Source organism: Ziziphus jujuba, chromosome 11, assembly GCF_031755915.1.
Source record: "Ziziphus jujuba cultivar Dongzao chromosome 11, ASM3175591v1".
NCBI lineage: Eukaryota > Viridiplantae > Streptophyta > Magnoliopsida > Rosales > Rhamnaceae > Ziziphus > Ziziphus jujuba.
Window position 1 is genome coordinate 10,068,399 of NC_083389.1, and position 16,251 is coordinate 10,084,649.

Genomic DNA, 16,251 nt, shown 5'->3' on the forward strand with positions numbered 1-16,251 from the left:
AAGTAAGAATGCCATTGTCTTGTATAGGAAAATACAGATTACTCTGTATTTTTATTGTTTCTTTCAATAATTGAACGAAATAAAATAATAATAATATATTAAAAAAAAAATAAAAATAAAAAAACATTCTAATCAGGTTTTTTTTTATAGCTTGATTCCGCTTAATTGAAACTCTAACTACTCAATTATTAGCTCAAAAAAAAAAAAAAAAGACATCCATAGCTATTCTTTTCCTCCAAACTTGAAACTTTCTATCATGGCCAACAACACTCTTTCAAGCCTCCTCCCAATCTTGTTAGCCTCATCAACTCTTTTCTTCTTCACAACCCTATCCACTGCAAAAACTCATGACAGGTTCTCAAAAACCTTATCCCCACAAAAACTTGGGCTCAACAAACAGAAGCTGACCCACCTTCATTTCTACTTACATGACACCCTTAGCGGCAAAAATCCCACAGCCATCAAAGTGGCCGAGGCAAAGACAACAAACACTTCGTCAACGGGTTTTCGTACGGTGGTGGTGATGGACGACCCATTGACGGAAGGTCCAGAGCCGAGCTCCAAACTGGTAGGAAGAGCTCAAGGACTATACGCCTTAGCATCACAGAATGAGATTGGGTTGTTGTTGGTTTTCAACTACGTTTTCATTAAAGGAGAATATAATGGAAGCACGCTTGGCATCTTGGGTCGGAATGCTGTTTTTTCAACGGTTTCGAAGGTGAGGGAGTTTCCGATTGTCGGAGGTACCGGGATTTTTAGGTTTGCTAGGGGATATGCTCAGGCTCGGATTCATAAAGTTGACCCCAAAACTGGAGATGCTGTTTTGGAGCATAGTGTCTATGCCTTCCATTATTGATTTATGAATTATTTGCTCTCTGTTTCTGTATTATATATAAACCGATTTGCTTTTTTCACTATTTCTTTTATGAAAATTTTCTCTAATTCATTACGGGATTAATCACAAACATCACTTACTCTTTCACCAATAATAACTGTGAGTTTTATATTTTGGGGATAATATATTATCTCTTTGACCACAAGGATAAAATAAATTTGGATACTGGTCAAAGAAATATATATATATATATATATATGATGATGTGTTTTATGTTCGCGGACTGATTGAAACTACAAAATTACGTAGAAAAATGATATTTATCACACTTATGGCCATCATCAGCAGGTATGAGACTCATTTTGATATATCAACTATTAATACTCTATTATGTGTGCCACGAATACCTCAATTGTTGTCTAAAATATTGCATATTGTATTATTCAATGGTGCTACAAGCGTTCGTTTACCAAGTGAGATGATACAAGTCAAGATTTATTATTTTATCGATCGAACATTTAACACAATTAGTTGATACGTACTTTTTTTTTTTTTTTCCCGACTCATTTTTGTACCTTTATCGGTTTGTTGTTATTCTGTTTATGATCTGGAATCAAATCATCTTAAAAATAAATAAATAAATAAATACAAATAGGGATGAATTTAATTGATTGGGAATTAGGACGGTTGTTAAACCTTGTGACATAGAGATATATATGGATTTCGATATTTTATATATGTCAATTTAGTTAAGTTATATATATAATGTTTCTTTCTTAAATAAAATGTAGTCCATGATTTTTTTGATAGAAATGTAGTCCATGATTTATTCCTTACATATGACGATTAATATTCTAGCTAAATAGACTAATTTTTTTTTAATAAGGAAAAGTACCTAATCAATACATATAAATATATAGATGCTACGTTTCCTCGTTAAAAATTTTGTTTCCTTCTACGTCTATTAGCGTTTAAGCAGCAACATTATTTAGAAAATTATGTTGAATCAATGTGAATTATGTCGCTTTTTCTCCTCGCTAATATGCAAAAAAAAACCAAAATTAACTTCGGCATATTTATGGGTTTGTGTGTAACAACTTGTTAATGCAATATTGGCCGATTATATAATGAAAAATAGCAACAGCATAACGGTATAAAACCTTTAATAGAATTGATATATAATTCCCAAATTATAAACGGTGACAAATTTGCATCTAGAATTGATATTTTCTAATTCACATTATTCATAATGCTTTTTAAGTCTTGTTTTAATTAATTAAATTAACTATGCAGACAAGAGGCTTTGATGTTGTGTATAAGAATTTGCTTGCTTGTCCAACTCATCTTTGTCATTCTTAATTTTCACATATTGCCTCCACTATTTGAACCTTCGGTCACGCTATAAATTAAACAAAATACCTACAAAGCAGGCACAAACTCCAACAATTCTAAAGCAAATCGCTATTCTTTCCCTCCTCCAAACTTTTAATCCGCCATGGCCAACAAGACTCTTCCAATCCTCATCTTTGTCTTGTTAACTTTATCAACATTTTTCTTCTTTTCCACATCTGCAAACGACCAAAGCTTTTCAAGAACCTTATGCCCACAAAAACTGGGTCTGAAGAAGCAGAAGCTGAGCCACCTCCACTTCTACTTCCAAGACATCGTCAGCGGAAGAAATCCCACAGCCATCAGAGTCGCCCAGGCAAAGATGACAAACACTTCCAAGTCGCTGTTCGGTGCCGTATTTGTGATGGACGATCCATTGACCATGGGTCCGGAGCTAAGCTCCAAGCTTGTGGGAAGAGCTCAAGGTATATATGCTTCGGCATCGCAATCTGAAGCTGGGTTTTTGATGGTTCTGAACTACGTTTTCTTGGAAGGGAAATATAATGGAAGCACTCTTAGCATATTGGGCCACAATGCTATATTTTCCGGCGTGAGGGAGATGCCGATCGTCGGAGGAAGTGGGATTTTCAGGTTTTCCAGAGGCTATGCTGAAGCAAGGACTCATGAATTTGATCTCAAATCTGGGGATGCCGTTGTGGAGTATAATGTTTATGTTCTCCATTATTGATATGAAGTTTGCTCTGCTTCCATGTAGAGTACCCTTTGCTTTTCCACTTTTATATTTATGATTTTTCTTTTTCTTTTTTTGGGATTTACAGGCTTGAAGATAAAACTTTGAATCTGTAAATTGCTAAATTTATCATTTGAGGACAATGTTCTGTGGGATTATTATTACCATCGTTGGTATTTTATAATGTATGTTTCTGTCTCTGTTTTATGCCCATATGTTTATCTCTCTGTTTTATGCCTATTGTTATAACACTGGCTTCAGCTATTTTTTTTTTCACTTTTTTATTTCATAAATTTTTTCTCAGATTCATCACAGGATTTGCTTATTTATTTATTTATTTATTTTTGGGTAAATACTTCTGCATTAAAACACAAAAGAGGACCCAAATTAGTTATACAAAAGGGAGGGGAACAGAGCACCCTCCCGTCAACAACAAAACAAGGCTGGAGGTAAAACCTCAGCAGCATGATCAAAACAAAACATAAAATTATTGTCCGTAAAAGGCAGATTTAGTGGCCAAGTCAGCACTAAGTATACTTTCCCTTGCTACCCCACGAGATGGACCAACCAGAATGATAATTAAACTTCCTCTTCAGCATCAAAACCCCATGCTTCTCAGCAATGCTTGATGCCCAAGAGAGAGCTCCCAACTCACGGCCAATTTAGCACTCTTAAAGCCTCGAACCCTGAAGTCGCTAGCAACAGGGTTTACTCTTTCATTTAATAAAATTTTGTCAATTTTATATTTTGGAGGATGATGGTTGTTTTTGTCGCTACACTTTACTTTATGCATTTGTCTCGGTTTTATATATGGGCTATATACCTCAAAGAGAAAATTTTATATAAATATAAATTCGTATTGAACAAAGAAATGTTGACGTGTTTTGATTTACGGATTGATAGAAACTGACAAATTCTGTATGCCATGGAATTAATCTCCTAAATGTTGTTTAAAAGAGCCGTATAATTTCATAGCATACCCGTAGAAACAGTGCCATTGTGTGTTGCAGGAAGAGGTAGGAAAAAGAAATTATGCCTCTATTTATTTTTCCTCTTTCAGTAATTTATTGAGTTTAATATTATTATACTAAAGTAAAAGAGATTATACTTTATATAAATTAACCCTTTTTTTTTTTTATACTTTATTGGTTTTTCTGGGTACTTAAAATGCAAATCTCTAATCGGAAAATCCAAATTGTAACAAATTTTCTTTTAATATTGGTAAAGTGGGATAAAACCATGTCAATTGCTATAATTTTATAGGAATATACAGAGTAACCATGTCGTTGTCTAATTTATTTTTATTTTGTTTAACGAACAAAAATACATTCCTTCATTTTTATTTTGTTTCTTTCAATAATTTATTCAGTTTAATAATTATTATAATGAAGAAAGAAAGAAATAAGGTCTAATGGGTGCAAAATAACATGTTTTCTTTTTCCTCCTTTTCTCTGTTTTGTTTTGTGATTATTGTGTAGATCTGAAATGAAATCATCTTAAAAAGGAGAGAAAAAAAAATGGTTAATTGAATTCGGATACCATTGAATTTGAGGATTTTGTAATTTAGGTTCTTAATTTTACTCAACAATTTAGGTTTTTTAAACTTTGGACTACAAAGCTTTCATTTTCATTTTCAATATTTTTTAGTTTGACATCTAATGCAATTTAATTAATTAGGTGATCTCTATCAACTTATTTTTCTTAAATAATATAACATATTAAAGTGCAAAAGTTTAAAAATAATTTTAATATTTTCTAGTTTGAAAATTAATATAGTTTAATGTGAACCGTATAAGATGATAGTTAAATTCTATAATCAAAAGTTAAATGAAACCAAATTATAACAAATTAAAAAGCTTAAAAGACTTAAATTGCTAAGTTGAAAATTTTAAAACTTAAATTATAAATCTTAAAAATTGAAAGTATCAAAATATAATTTATCCAAAATAATAATAATACAAACTGAATTTGATAGATGGAGGATCTTGGCGGCCGTTAGACCTTGATATTCTGGTGGGGTCATCCACTCGACTTTCTGGCTCTTGCTTTCTGTATGGTATTCCAGTAAGTCCCATAGACACTATACATACATATATATATATATATATGTCTATTTTTCGTTAAAATATATATATTATATTTGTCTATGTGGGTAGATTTCTTGGTTTCTTCTGCACACATTTCCACACTTTTGTTCTTTTTGTTTTTTTAATCACCACCTACTTCAATACCCATTAGTGATCTTATTAAATCATATATAGTACCCTCGTAGAGGCACTCAAGCATCCTTCCTACCAAAATATGAACAAATTGAATATTTCTAGATTTCTGTATTATATGTCATTTTTAGTTTAGTTATACTCTGTTTCTTTCTTCTTGGGGAAAAAGAACACTAAGGAAACAAGTTGGAATGCATGATTAATTCCAAACATATAATGAAGTATATTCTAGTTAAATAGAATACTCATTCTAGCTAAATAGAATACATTTTTAGAAGCAAAACTCTATATCTATATATATATATAATTTTTTTTTTTCCATTTCTACCTGCTGCTCATAACATCTAAGAAGAAAATTATTTTGAATCAATGTGCATAGTGTTTGTCTTATAGCCTAAACTAGTATAATCGACTTGCTCACTAATATAAAGAAGGGTTTTTGGCACCAATACCTTTAGTTGGAAAATTTATATAATTTAATATAGACAACAGTTGGATCTTATAGTCAAAATTCAAATAAAACCAAAATTACAATAAATTGAAAAATTGGAGACTAAAACTACTAAGTCAAAAAGTTTAAAAGTCTAAATTGTAAAATTTTGAAAGTTGAAATACCATGGTGCAATAACCCAAAATAAAAATAAAAATGCTACAAGTATAATACATTATGTTTAGAAGAAACATAAAAATAATGCTATAATTGCTAACTCAAAGGTGACAAATTTCTATGCAGAATTAACATTTCTTATCACATTATTCAAACTAATGCTTTTACGACACAGCTTTGCTTGTCCAACCTATTTTTGTCATTCTTAATTTACACAAATTGCCTCCACTATTGAGTTTGTTTGTTCTACTCAATTATTATTAGCTAAAAGTAAAAAATAGGGAGGCATAAAATAAACATTGAAGTCACACAATAAATACACATGTACCTACTAAGGCACAAACTCCAACCCCAAAGCAATCCCTATTCTTTTCTTCCTTCCTTCAGCAATCCATGGCCAAGAGTACTTTTCCGAGCCTTATCTCGGTCTTTTTAACACTTCTCTTCTTCACAACCGTCGCCGTTGCAAAAAACCACCACAGCTTCTCAAGAACCTTATCCCCACAAAAGCTGGGTCTGAAGAAAGAGAAGCTGAGCCACCTCCACTTCTACTTCCACGACATCGTCAGCGGAAGAAATCCCACAGCCATCAGAGTCGCGGAGGCGAATACGACAAACACTTCCAGGTCGCTTTTCGGTTCTGTGTTTATGATGGACGACCCGTTGACCACGGGTCCGGAGCAAATCTCCAAGCTTGTGGGTAGAGCTCAAGGTATATATGCTTCGGCATCCCAATCTGAGTTGGGTTTTCTAATGGTTCTGAACTACGTTTTCTTGGAAGGGAAATATAATGGAAGCACTCTTAGCATATTGGGCCACAATGCTGTGTTTTCGGGAATGAGGGAGATGCCCATCGTCGGAGGAAGTGGGCTTTTCAGGTTTGCCAGAGGCTATGCTCAGGCCAGGACTCATGAAGTTGATCTCAAATCTGGGGATGCAGTTGTGGAATATAATGTTTATGTCCTCCATTATTGATCAAAGTTTGTTTGCTCTGCTTCCAAGCAGAGTATCTAAGAGTATCTTTGCTTTGCCACTCTTATTTTTATGACCTTTTTTTTTTTTTTCTTTTTTTCCTGGGATTTACAGGTTTAAAGATAATCCTTTGGATCTGTAAATTGCTAAATTTATAATTTGACAATTTCTCTGTGTGTGATTACTGTTACCATTGTTGGTATTGTTATAATGTTTCTCTCTCTGTTTTTATGCCTATTTACCATAAAGTCTTGTACGGACAAAACAGATCTAAGAAATGATATTGTGTTTTGCTATTAATTTAAGGGACGACAAAAATGGTTCCAAAAGTGGTGGTGTGATCCTAATCTTTGTCTAGAACCATATAGAGTTTTTTGAGCGACCTAAACGTTTCAACATGTGTTTAATTAGTTAGTTTTTCTTGTCCTTTTTGTTTCTTTGTGATATTCTTTTCTTTTGTGCTCACATATAGAGTCGCATAATTTTATTGGCATAAAGTAATCAAGTTGCTTTGTATATAGGCAAGGGCGATTGCGCCATTATTAATTAAGTATTAATACTAGTTTTTAATAAATATATATGTATTCATTGCTGCTGTAGTGTGTGTATTCTTATTATATATAATTTATAAGATAAGTTACCCATTATATGTAATATATAGATATATTATAGGAATTGTACGTAACTTGACACACACACTCCAATTACGCACCATATTTTTGGTTTTAATGGAATTACCAAGAGAGTACTTTAAATTATATCTTATTCTTATAAAACTATAACATATTAATTCATGATGAGAAAGAGCTCTGGCATTCTGAACCTTTATTCATGCACTTGCTTTTATTTAATTTGTTAAATCCAACTAGCCCTATCCTCTACCATCTTCAATTTCAATGGCTATTCCTTTTTTACGTTTTTGGCTTTGTCATCTTCTATATATTATGGTTCTGCTGAGTGCTTTACTCAACAATCCAATGAAATTATTAATAATAAATGTTATTACATATTATTTTTGCTTTTAGTAACTTTTTTTCTTCATAAAATAATATATTAAGTGAACCTTTTATTAGGACCTAGAATAAAAAGTTAAAATATTGTATATTACCGTATGTGGACAGACCGAACCGCTCATGTGTGTAATAATAATTTCAGTATTCTTAGTTTAATGGTGAAGATTAATTTATATGCATTGAAACTTGTTTTCTGTCACTATTTTTCAGCTTAATTTTATATGATACCCTCAACTTTAAAGGTTTTGCTTTTAAGCTTTAAATTTTTTGACTTAGTTGTAAATTTTTTAAATTATTTCTAAAAAATCTATATTTTTAGTATCTATTAATTTAAAATTTGATTTAGTTAGATGACTTGTACCAATTTTTTTTTTTAAATAGTAAAAAGTATTAAAATGCAAACTTTTAATCAGTTTAGTATTTTCTAGTTGAAAACTAATATAATTTAATATAAGTTAGAATGAAATGACCTTTAAATCTTGTAAAAGTCAAATAAAATCAAAATTATAATAAATTAAAAAATTTAAAACTTAAATTGTTGAATAAAAAAGTTAGTAATCTAAATTTCAGACTTTTAAAAAATTTTTTATTTTTATTTTTATTTTGGTAATTGCAGACTTTTAAAAGTTGAATACTACCAAAGTGCAATTATTCCACTCTCCTTTTACTTGCTATTTCTTTATGGCTCTCATTTAGAGGATTTGTGTAATAAATGGGTCTTCGGGGTTCGGCTTAAACTTGATTGTGGGGTGGAAATCTTAATCAACTAGAACGATAAACAAGGTTGATTGGAAATTTTCAGTTTTGGAAACGCCCAATTGCGAAGAAGAAAGCAGTTTGGGAATTACATGTGACGAAAAGGATAGAAGAAGTTTCCATTCCAAACAGTTCAAAATATTTTCAGATTCATATGCCATCCACTTTCAAGATTTATATATAACATATTCATCCCTTCAACTAGATTTAAGAAATGCTAATGGGCTTTGATATTAATTCAAGGATTACGGAAAAATGGACTCATAAGTGCTGTGTGTGTAGGAATCCCCTAATCTTTGTCTAGAACTATATATATATATATATATATTTTTTTTTTTTTTATTATTCGGGGGCCTAAACGTTTTCAACATTTTTTTTACTTTGTAATTAGTAATTTTTTTTCCTTTTTTTTTTGTGAATTACTTTATAATTAGTTGAAAGTTATTTCCTTGTGACTTTCCTTTGGTTCCATTTTTTATTATTATTATTTTGTGAATTTTTGTTTCTTCCGAGGTGAAGTGGTCACACAGAGTCATATAATTGTTAAGCATGAAGTAATCACGTCTCTTTCTTTAGAGGCAAAAGACATTACGCCATTATTAAGCATTAACGCTACTTTTTAAGGAAATTTCTTTTTTATTTTTTGGGTCTTGATGAAGTACCAAGAGCGCACTTTAACTTATATTATTATATATGTTTATATAACTACATAAATAAGTTGAAACTATTCTTTTCAAAAATTGTTTGAAGGTAAATTATCACATTATTTTATTTTTTTAATATTTTCTTTTATATATAAATTCAGTTTTTGTTAACTTTTTTTAGTATTATATGTGATTTTAGTTTTGATATGAAGTTGGTTACTATTTTAGTCAAAAATTTCAATTATTAAAGGTATTCTCGTATTATTTATACTTTTTCTTTAACAGTGTATAACATATTAATTCATCATAAGAGAGCTCTAGAATTCAACATTTTCAACTTCAAATCTCCTTTCTATGCTTGTGATTGCCTAGTCTTTAGCTATATTAACCAGGGGCTCTGGTTGTTCCTTTTCTTACGTTTTTCGCTTTGTAGTGTGGTCATCTTTGTGTGTGTGTGTGTGTGTACATATATATATATATATATATCATGGCACTCTGGTTTCTCTGCCACACCATTGGTTTCATCTTTTCTCAATAACCCCATGAAATTTTTAATTTTTTTTCAACTTTTGCCCCGTAGATGTTTTTTTTTTTTTTTTCAATTACTGTAATGGTTGGTAGTCTTATCGATAATAATATAGACCTGATTACGGACAATAAGTTGAGCACTTCTTTTCTTAGGCTTTAAAATCTTTCATTTTAATGGTGAAGTTAATTTTAATTGCCTGTACACATGTTTCTCTCATCCTCTCCCTCATAATGCATGCATATATTTTTTGGGTTCTGGATTAAATATTTTCCAATTTTCTTTATTTGAGTTGGGTCTCTATCAAATCCATACGATTAATTCCTAGTCTTTTGCAAATGATTCATTCTGGAAAGCATGCGAAAAATTCAGTGTGGAGGAAACTCTAAGACGCTGTTGCATGAAATAGTTTTTCCATTATTTGTAGTCCTTCGACAACAATACCCATCTTCTTAGGCAAATTCCTCGATCTATTCAAAAGGGTTTATTTGTCTAAAAATAAAAATAAAAATGATAAAAGGGCTCCGTAACGAGTCAATTCAAGTAGCAAAGATGTCGTGGAAAATTGGGAATAAAAGCGAAAGTATATAAATGATTTATGAACAATCTGAGTTCAATATAATGATTTAAACCGAATTGCACAGTCGCTGCTAGAGCATATTCTTAGCTCCAATATTAATAATATATATATATATATACAAAAATTTTATGGTGAGAATTGTTTGTATGAGTATCATAATATTAGTGATGGTTTTTTATAGTATTAATGACGATTTTTTAAAAAATCATCATCAATATTATAAAAAATCATCAACCTGATAAAAAAATAATAAAAAAATGTAAGATGCTAGTTAACAGGATCTTGACACGTGGCAAGCATCCGACCTGAGAATCTCAGACCAAATGTCAGTGTGCTCCGTCAGTTGGGCTTGGGTTCTCTCAATAAAAGAAAACTTGTTGGCATGAGAAAATCTTGCGTAACACCGTGGTACCATATCAGATTATGCCACTTTCATTAGTTTATTGCCACGTATTAAAATTTTTGACACCTATTTCTTCATTTATTTTGTTATTAAAAAAATACCCAAATCACTATTTTTTTAATAAAGAAAAAAGTAAAGTTTTAAAAAATTTTAAAAAAATTACTCGTACTTTTTGCAAACGGTCTTTCATATTCCAGATCTGGCTTTCCTCCATGGTTTCTCAATCGTTAAGTGCTAGAGCTTGAATATTATACTAGATACACTACTAAACCTACTCTATATTATGAAGCAGATCACAAAATGCATCAAATAAGTATTTTCAAGTTAGTTATTTTAGAGGTTCTTCATCTACTGATAGATGGCCAGATCCAAACACAAAAAGTCTTCATCTAAGTCTGATGAAGGATTTTTTTTTTTTTTTCCTAGAAAGTTTGATGAAATTTTTTACCGGTAAAAGGAAAAACCCGAACGAGCATCATATCCAATATTCCATTTGTCTAATTTCAAGTTTAATTGATAATTTTACAAAAGTAATAAAATAAAATTTATCCTTTATAGATCTCAAACCTGAAGCAACATTTTTCATTCACCTTTGCAGATAAAATAATAATAATAATAACACAAAAAAAAAAAAACCCTTCAGAGTTTAGAAAAAATGGCGAAGTACAGTCATAACAAAGCGTCAGTATCCCAAATCTGCTCTCATATTTCATTCACCACCTATAGATTGAAAAACATATCTAAAACAAAACAAAAAAAAAAAAAAAAAAAAAACCCAAAAGCTTAAGAAAATGGAGAAGCAAATGGGAGAGCCACACTTTGGTTTCTCCGTGGGAGGTTTATACATGTGAAATCTGGCTAACATGTTTGCTATTATTTTTTCCGACTACGGTCGGAGTTACTTGTGAAACTGCACATATGGTGTCGCTGCGAAAGAAAAAAGAGCTATTGGAAAAAAAAAAAAATATATATATATATATATAATTATTTTACTTTTTCAAAAAAATAAAAAATGATGAGTTTAGAAAATTTTAAATGACAAGCTAAATAGAAAAACAAATGTCAAATAGTCTTAACATGTGGCAAAAAACTAATGGAAGTGGTATAATTGATATGGTACCACGGTGGTACCCAAGATTTTCTCCTCAATCATAGGCTCTTGTCCAATAATTATAACTGCATTTTCAGATGTTCATTGAGCATTAAATAGATATAGGCCTTTCCCATTAAGTGTGAAAAATCACCTGTAACAATTTTCACCGTGCGCTCCAGTCCCCATTAAGCCGAATGGAAAGTTGGTTATACAATTTTAAAATACAATGATATATATATATATATATATTAAGCCGAATGGAAAGTTGGTTATACAATTTTAAAATACAATGATATATATATATATATGTTTATATATTTATACATAATAATCTAGTAATGTATGTGACATGAAAAAAAAAAAAAAAGTTTTAAACGAGGAGAAATTTTTTTTTTACCTCTTTAGATAATTAAATCTTGACTTTTTTTAAAATTACATATTGACCTGAGAAATAATTATATTTTTATCACTTTATTCTAAACTATAAAATCTTATATACTGTCCTTTAAACTATATTTTATTTTATCATGTGGGTATAAGTACAATTTTGTTTTTTGACATTCGTGGACTAAAGAAAAAAGATTTACTTGAATAAATTCCTACTCAATTTTTTTATTTGTCAAACATATTAAATCAATCTGAAGCATAATTAACTCAAATTGATTGATTTATTTTAAATTACTACAATTATAAACTCTCCGCAACAATTTAAACTTTAACTTAAAAATTATAATAAACTCTCGCCTAACCAGTGGCTCTAGTACAAGGTCACTACAGCTTATCATCACCTTTACAACCAGAGTAATTAATCACCTACTGACATAAGTACATAGACCCAACAAATCTCTGATTTTCCATCTTACTTTGACTTTTAAACTTCACAATGATTTTGAATAAGGGTTTAAATGAATTCAAATTTTAACATTGTTTGATTATTTGCATTATTGTACACCTTTATTTAAGTTTGCTAAGTAATATATATATATATATAGTCTGGGTCTGGCCCTTCATTGGAAAGAAAAATACCAGCGCTAAATCGTCCTGTAACATTATCTTCTATATTGATTTAAATACTTTGGGATGAAGAAAGCTGTGGCGATCATAAGTGTTAAAAAAATAAAAAATAAAAAATGGAAGCCGTAGCAATGTGATGGTTGACAAGTTCATAGGACTAGGAGATGGGTTGGGTTGTTGAGAGGTTTGAATCTTTTGATATATAACATGTGGTTATTTAAATCCCGACAAAGATAGAAAGATTTAAAAATTATTATAAACGTAGAAAAAATTTAATTTGTTTAGTCACTTTTATTTGAGTGTTATCATTATTCCTCCAAAAAAAAATCAAGAGTGACATAACATTATTGATGTGCCAATATTTTTTTAACAGATTAATCTAATTGCATAACTAAAATTTGACCAACAAGTTTTCTTTTATTGAAGTTTTTGATCGATTGCAGTACAAAAGCTACGACTTTGCTAAGCTGCTCCAGTCTTTTTTCTTCTCCTTGCTGTACTTCACAACTTGACTATTGAGAATCAAAAAATAAAAAGAAATAATTAAAAATACTTTATGTAGCAACTCCTGAAATTCACATGGTGATCATGTGGCATAAAACAATTGGTTAGCCTATTAACACTATGTTGAATAGCTATGAGGTCACTTGCATTCGGCTCCATTATATAAGCACTAACTAGCCCAGCACAAAGTAAGATTATTCTAAAGCCATCGCTAAACTAATTATTTTCACTCCCTCAAAGCTTATAACGCCCCTTCTATTCCCTAAAATGGCCAAGACTCTTTCAAACCTCGTCCCAATCATATTCATTTTCACAATCATTTTCTACTTCTCAACCCCTTCCACTGCACAGAACGACAACGTTTTCGCAACAACTTTGTCCCCTGAAAACTTCGGACTCAAACCAGAGAATCTAACCCACCTTCGCTTCTACTTCCACGACATCGTTTACGGCGATAACACTAGGACCGGAATTGAGCTCCAAACTTGTAGGAAGAGCTCAAGGAATATATGTCTCAGCATCACAATCTGAGCTTAGCTTTTTAATGGCTCTCAACTATGTTTTCTTTGAAGGAAAATATAATGGTAGCACGCTTAGCGTCTTGGGACGCAACTCTGTGTTTTCGAGCGTGAGAGAGTTGCCGGTGGTCGGAGGCAGTGGGGTTTTCAGATTTGCTAGCGGCTATGCTCAGGCCAAGACTCACAAAATCGACAATAATTCTGGTGATGCTATTGTGGAGTACAACGTCTATGTCTACCATTAATTATTAATGAGTTTGCTCTGCTTTTCTCTGTTTTTTTACCATTTAGAGTATAAGACTCTTTGATTTTTCACTGTTTCTTTCATAGAGTTTTCTTTAATTAGGATATTTGGGATCTGTAAATTGCCAATTAGAATTTTATGGATTAATTATGTGTTGGTTTTGCGTGTGGGATTTTAATTGTTCTGTTGCAGTCATGTTCCATCGTGTCTCTGTTTTGAAAATTGTTGTTGTATGCCATGATTAGAGTCCCTTTTAGTCTTTGTCTGAAATCTTATATTTGAAGGCATTCTATTTTTATATTTGAGTAGGCTCTTAGTTTGAGTAGGTCCAAACTCCAGAGCCGAGCTCCAAACTCTGAGGAAGAACACAGGGAAGCTCTTTCACTCTTTCTTTTTTGTAAAGTTTTCCGACTTTGCAGATTTATTGCAGAGACTAGTACAATAAATGAGTGGGTTTTCTACGTGGAATTATAGTATTTGACAGTTAAAAAAAAAAAAAAAAAAAACTCAAAAGTGCTGCATGGCATGGATTCCCCTATTCTTTGGTAAAAATCGTGCATAGAATTCCGGGGCTTACATATATAATAATTTATTTTTATTTTTTAAAAATTTTCCTAGATTAGTTAAGACTGCAAATATTTTGGTTGATGAATTTTGGATGTCATGCTTTGCTTACATTAAGGTTTTGATGTAGCTAGTCCATACACTTCTATAAACGTTATTTTCCATTGCATCCATTAATTCATGTAAACTATAAAGCCATTTACAAAATCATCGCTTAACTTCTCTTCTTTTCCCTTCAAAACTCTCTATTAGTGCACTCTATTTGAAACCCCAACCAGATCACCATGGCCAATCAATATTACTCTTCCGAACCTCATCCAAAAAAGTAGAAGCAAGTTTTGGAATTATATAAAGAGATGTGAGGGAAAAGGACAAAAATCAAAGTAGAGCATATTAATGTTGCCTGGCGACCAAAACTACTTTATGAATTAGAGTATTTATTTATTATTATTTTTTTAAATCAAGAATCAGAGTATTCAATTTTCAAAATAAATAAATAAATAAAATTTAAAGTATTATATTGTGGGATGCTAATATAAAATAAAGGAAGAATGACTGTGTAAACATGCAAATTAAAGAGAGAGGAAGATAGGGATATTTTAGTGTTGTAAACCACAATCTCACTGTACAGTCCCCGTTAAGCCAAATAGGCAGTAGCTTAAACAAAATTAAAATGTAATGATATATATATATATATATATACGCGCATATATGTGTGATAATATGGGAATGTATGTTATTTATAAAAAAGTTAAACCAGGAGAAATTCTTTTACCTTTTTTGTTAATTAAATCTTGACTTGAGAAACTATTATATGTTTATTATTTTATTCCAACTATAAAATCTTTCATATTGTCCTTTAGATTATATTTTATTTTATCATGTTGGTATAATAATACAATTAATTTAGTTTGTTAACATTAGTTGATACAAAATATTACTTGCACAAATTCTTACTCAATTTTTTTTTTTTTTGGGTACTCAAACAAATAAAATTGATCTAAAACATAACTAACTCAAATTGATTTTATTTTAAACTACACCAATTTAAACTTGACTTAAAATTATAATAACTCTTGCCTAATAAATAGGTCCGCTTTTATTTTGGCTTCTTTCTAGATTTTTACAAGTATTTTAATTTAATTTATTGACATTAGTTGATAAAAAAAAAATTACTCGCACAAGTCATTATTCAATTTTTTTATTTGTACTCAAACAAATAAAATTAATCTAAAACATAACTAACTCAAATTATTGTAGTTTAAAATAAAATAATTTAAATTTGACTTAAAATTTTAATAACTCTTGCCTAATAAATAGGCCTGCTTCTATTTTGGCTTCCTTCTGGTCCTTTAAACTTGACTTAAAATTATAATAACTCTTGCCTAATAAATGGGCCTAGGCATAAGAATGCAATTAATTTAGTTTGTTGACATTAGTAGATAAAAAAAAAATATATATATATATATATACTTGCATCCTTACTCAATTTTTTATTTGTACTCTAACAAATAAAAATAATCTAATACATAACTAACTCAAACTGATTTTATTTTAAACTATAACAATTTAAGCTTGACATAAAAATTTTTTTGTACTCAAACAAATAAAATTAATCTAAAACATAACTAACTCAAATTGATTTTATTTTAAACTACAACAATTTAAACTTGACTTAA

At 30.4% G+C, this 16,251-nt stretch overlaps 3 protein-coding genes and 1 pseudogene across 3 annotated transcripts; all 4 read left to right on the plus strand.

The window, feature by feature from the left end:
• The first annotated feature begins 209 nt into the window (after positions 1 to 209).
• Positions 210 to 967, plus strand: LOC107434391 (dirigent protein 2-like). The gene has a single exon (XM_016045858.4). The coding sequence runs from the start codon at positions 257 to 259 to the stop codon at positions 854 to 856; it is 600 nt and encodes a 199-aa protein (XP_015901344.3). The 5' UTR covers positions 210 to 256; the 3' UTR covers positions 857 to 967.
• A 1,277-nt stretch (positions 968 to 2,244) lies between these two features.
• LOC107434399 (dirigent protein 22-like) lies at positions 2,245 to 3,126 on the plus strand. Its single transcript, XM_016045866.4, has one exon. It carries the CDS (start codon positions 2,331 to 2,333, stop codon positions 2,910 to 2,912), a length of 582 nt encoding a protein of 193 aa, XP_015901352.1. The 5' UTR covers positions 2,245 to 2,330; the 3' UTR covers positions 2,913 to 3,126.
• A 2,934-nt stretch (positions 3,127 to 6,060) lies between these two features.
• On the plus strand, positions 6,061 to 7,060 carry LOC107434400 (dirigent protein 22-like). Its single transcript, XM_016045867.4, has one exon. The coding sequence runs from the start codon at positions 6,135 to 6,137 to the stop codon at positions 6,714 to 6,716; it is 582 nt and encodes a 193-aa protein (XP_015901353.3). The 5' UTR covers positions 6,061 to 6,134; the 3' UTR covers positions 6,717 to 7,060.
• A 6,403-nt stretch (positions 7,061 to 13,463) lies between these two features.
• Positions 13,464 to 14,323, plus strand: LOC107434393 (dirigent protein 19-like; annotated as a pseudogene).
• The last annotated feature ends 1,928 nt before the right edge of the window (positions 14,324 to 16,251 follow it).

Coding starts and splice junctions, on each gene's coding strand:
- LOC107434391 (XM_016045858.4), top strand. CDS start 257: ATGGCCAACAACACTCTTTCAAGCCTCCTCCCAATCTTGTTAGCCTCA.
- LOC107434399 (XM_016045866.4), top strand. CDS start 2,331: ATGGCCAACAAGACTCTTCCAATCCTCATCTTTGTCTTGTTAACTTTA.
- LOC107434400 (XM_016045867.4), top strand. CDS start 6,135: ATGGCCAAGAGTACTTTTCCGAGCCTTATCTCGGTCTTTTTAACACTT.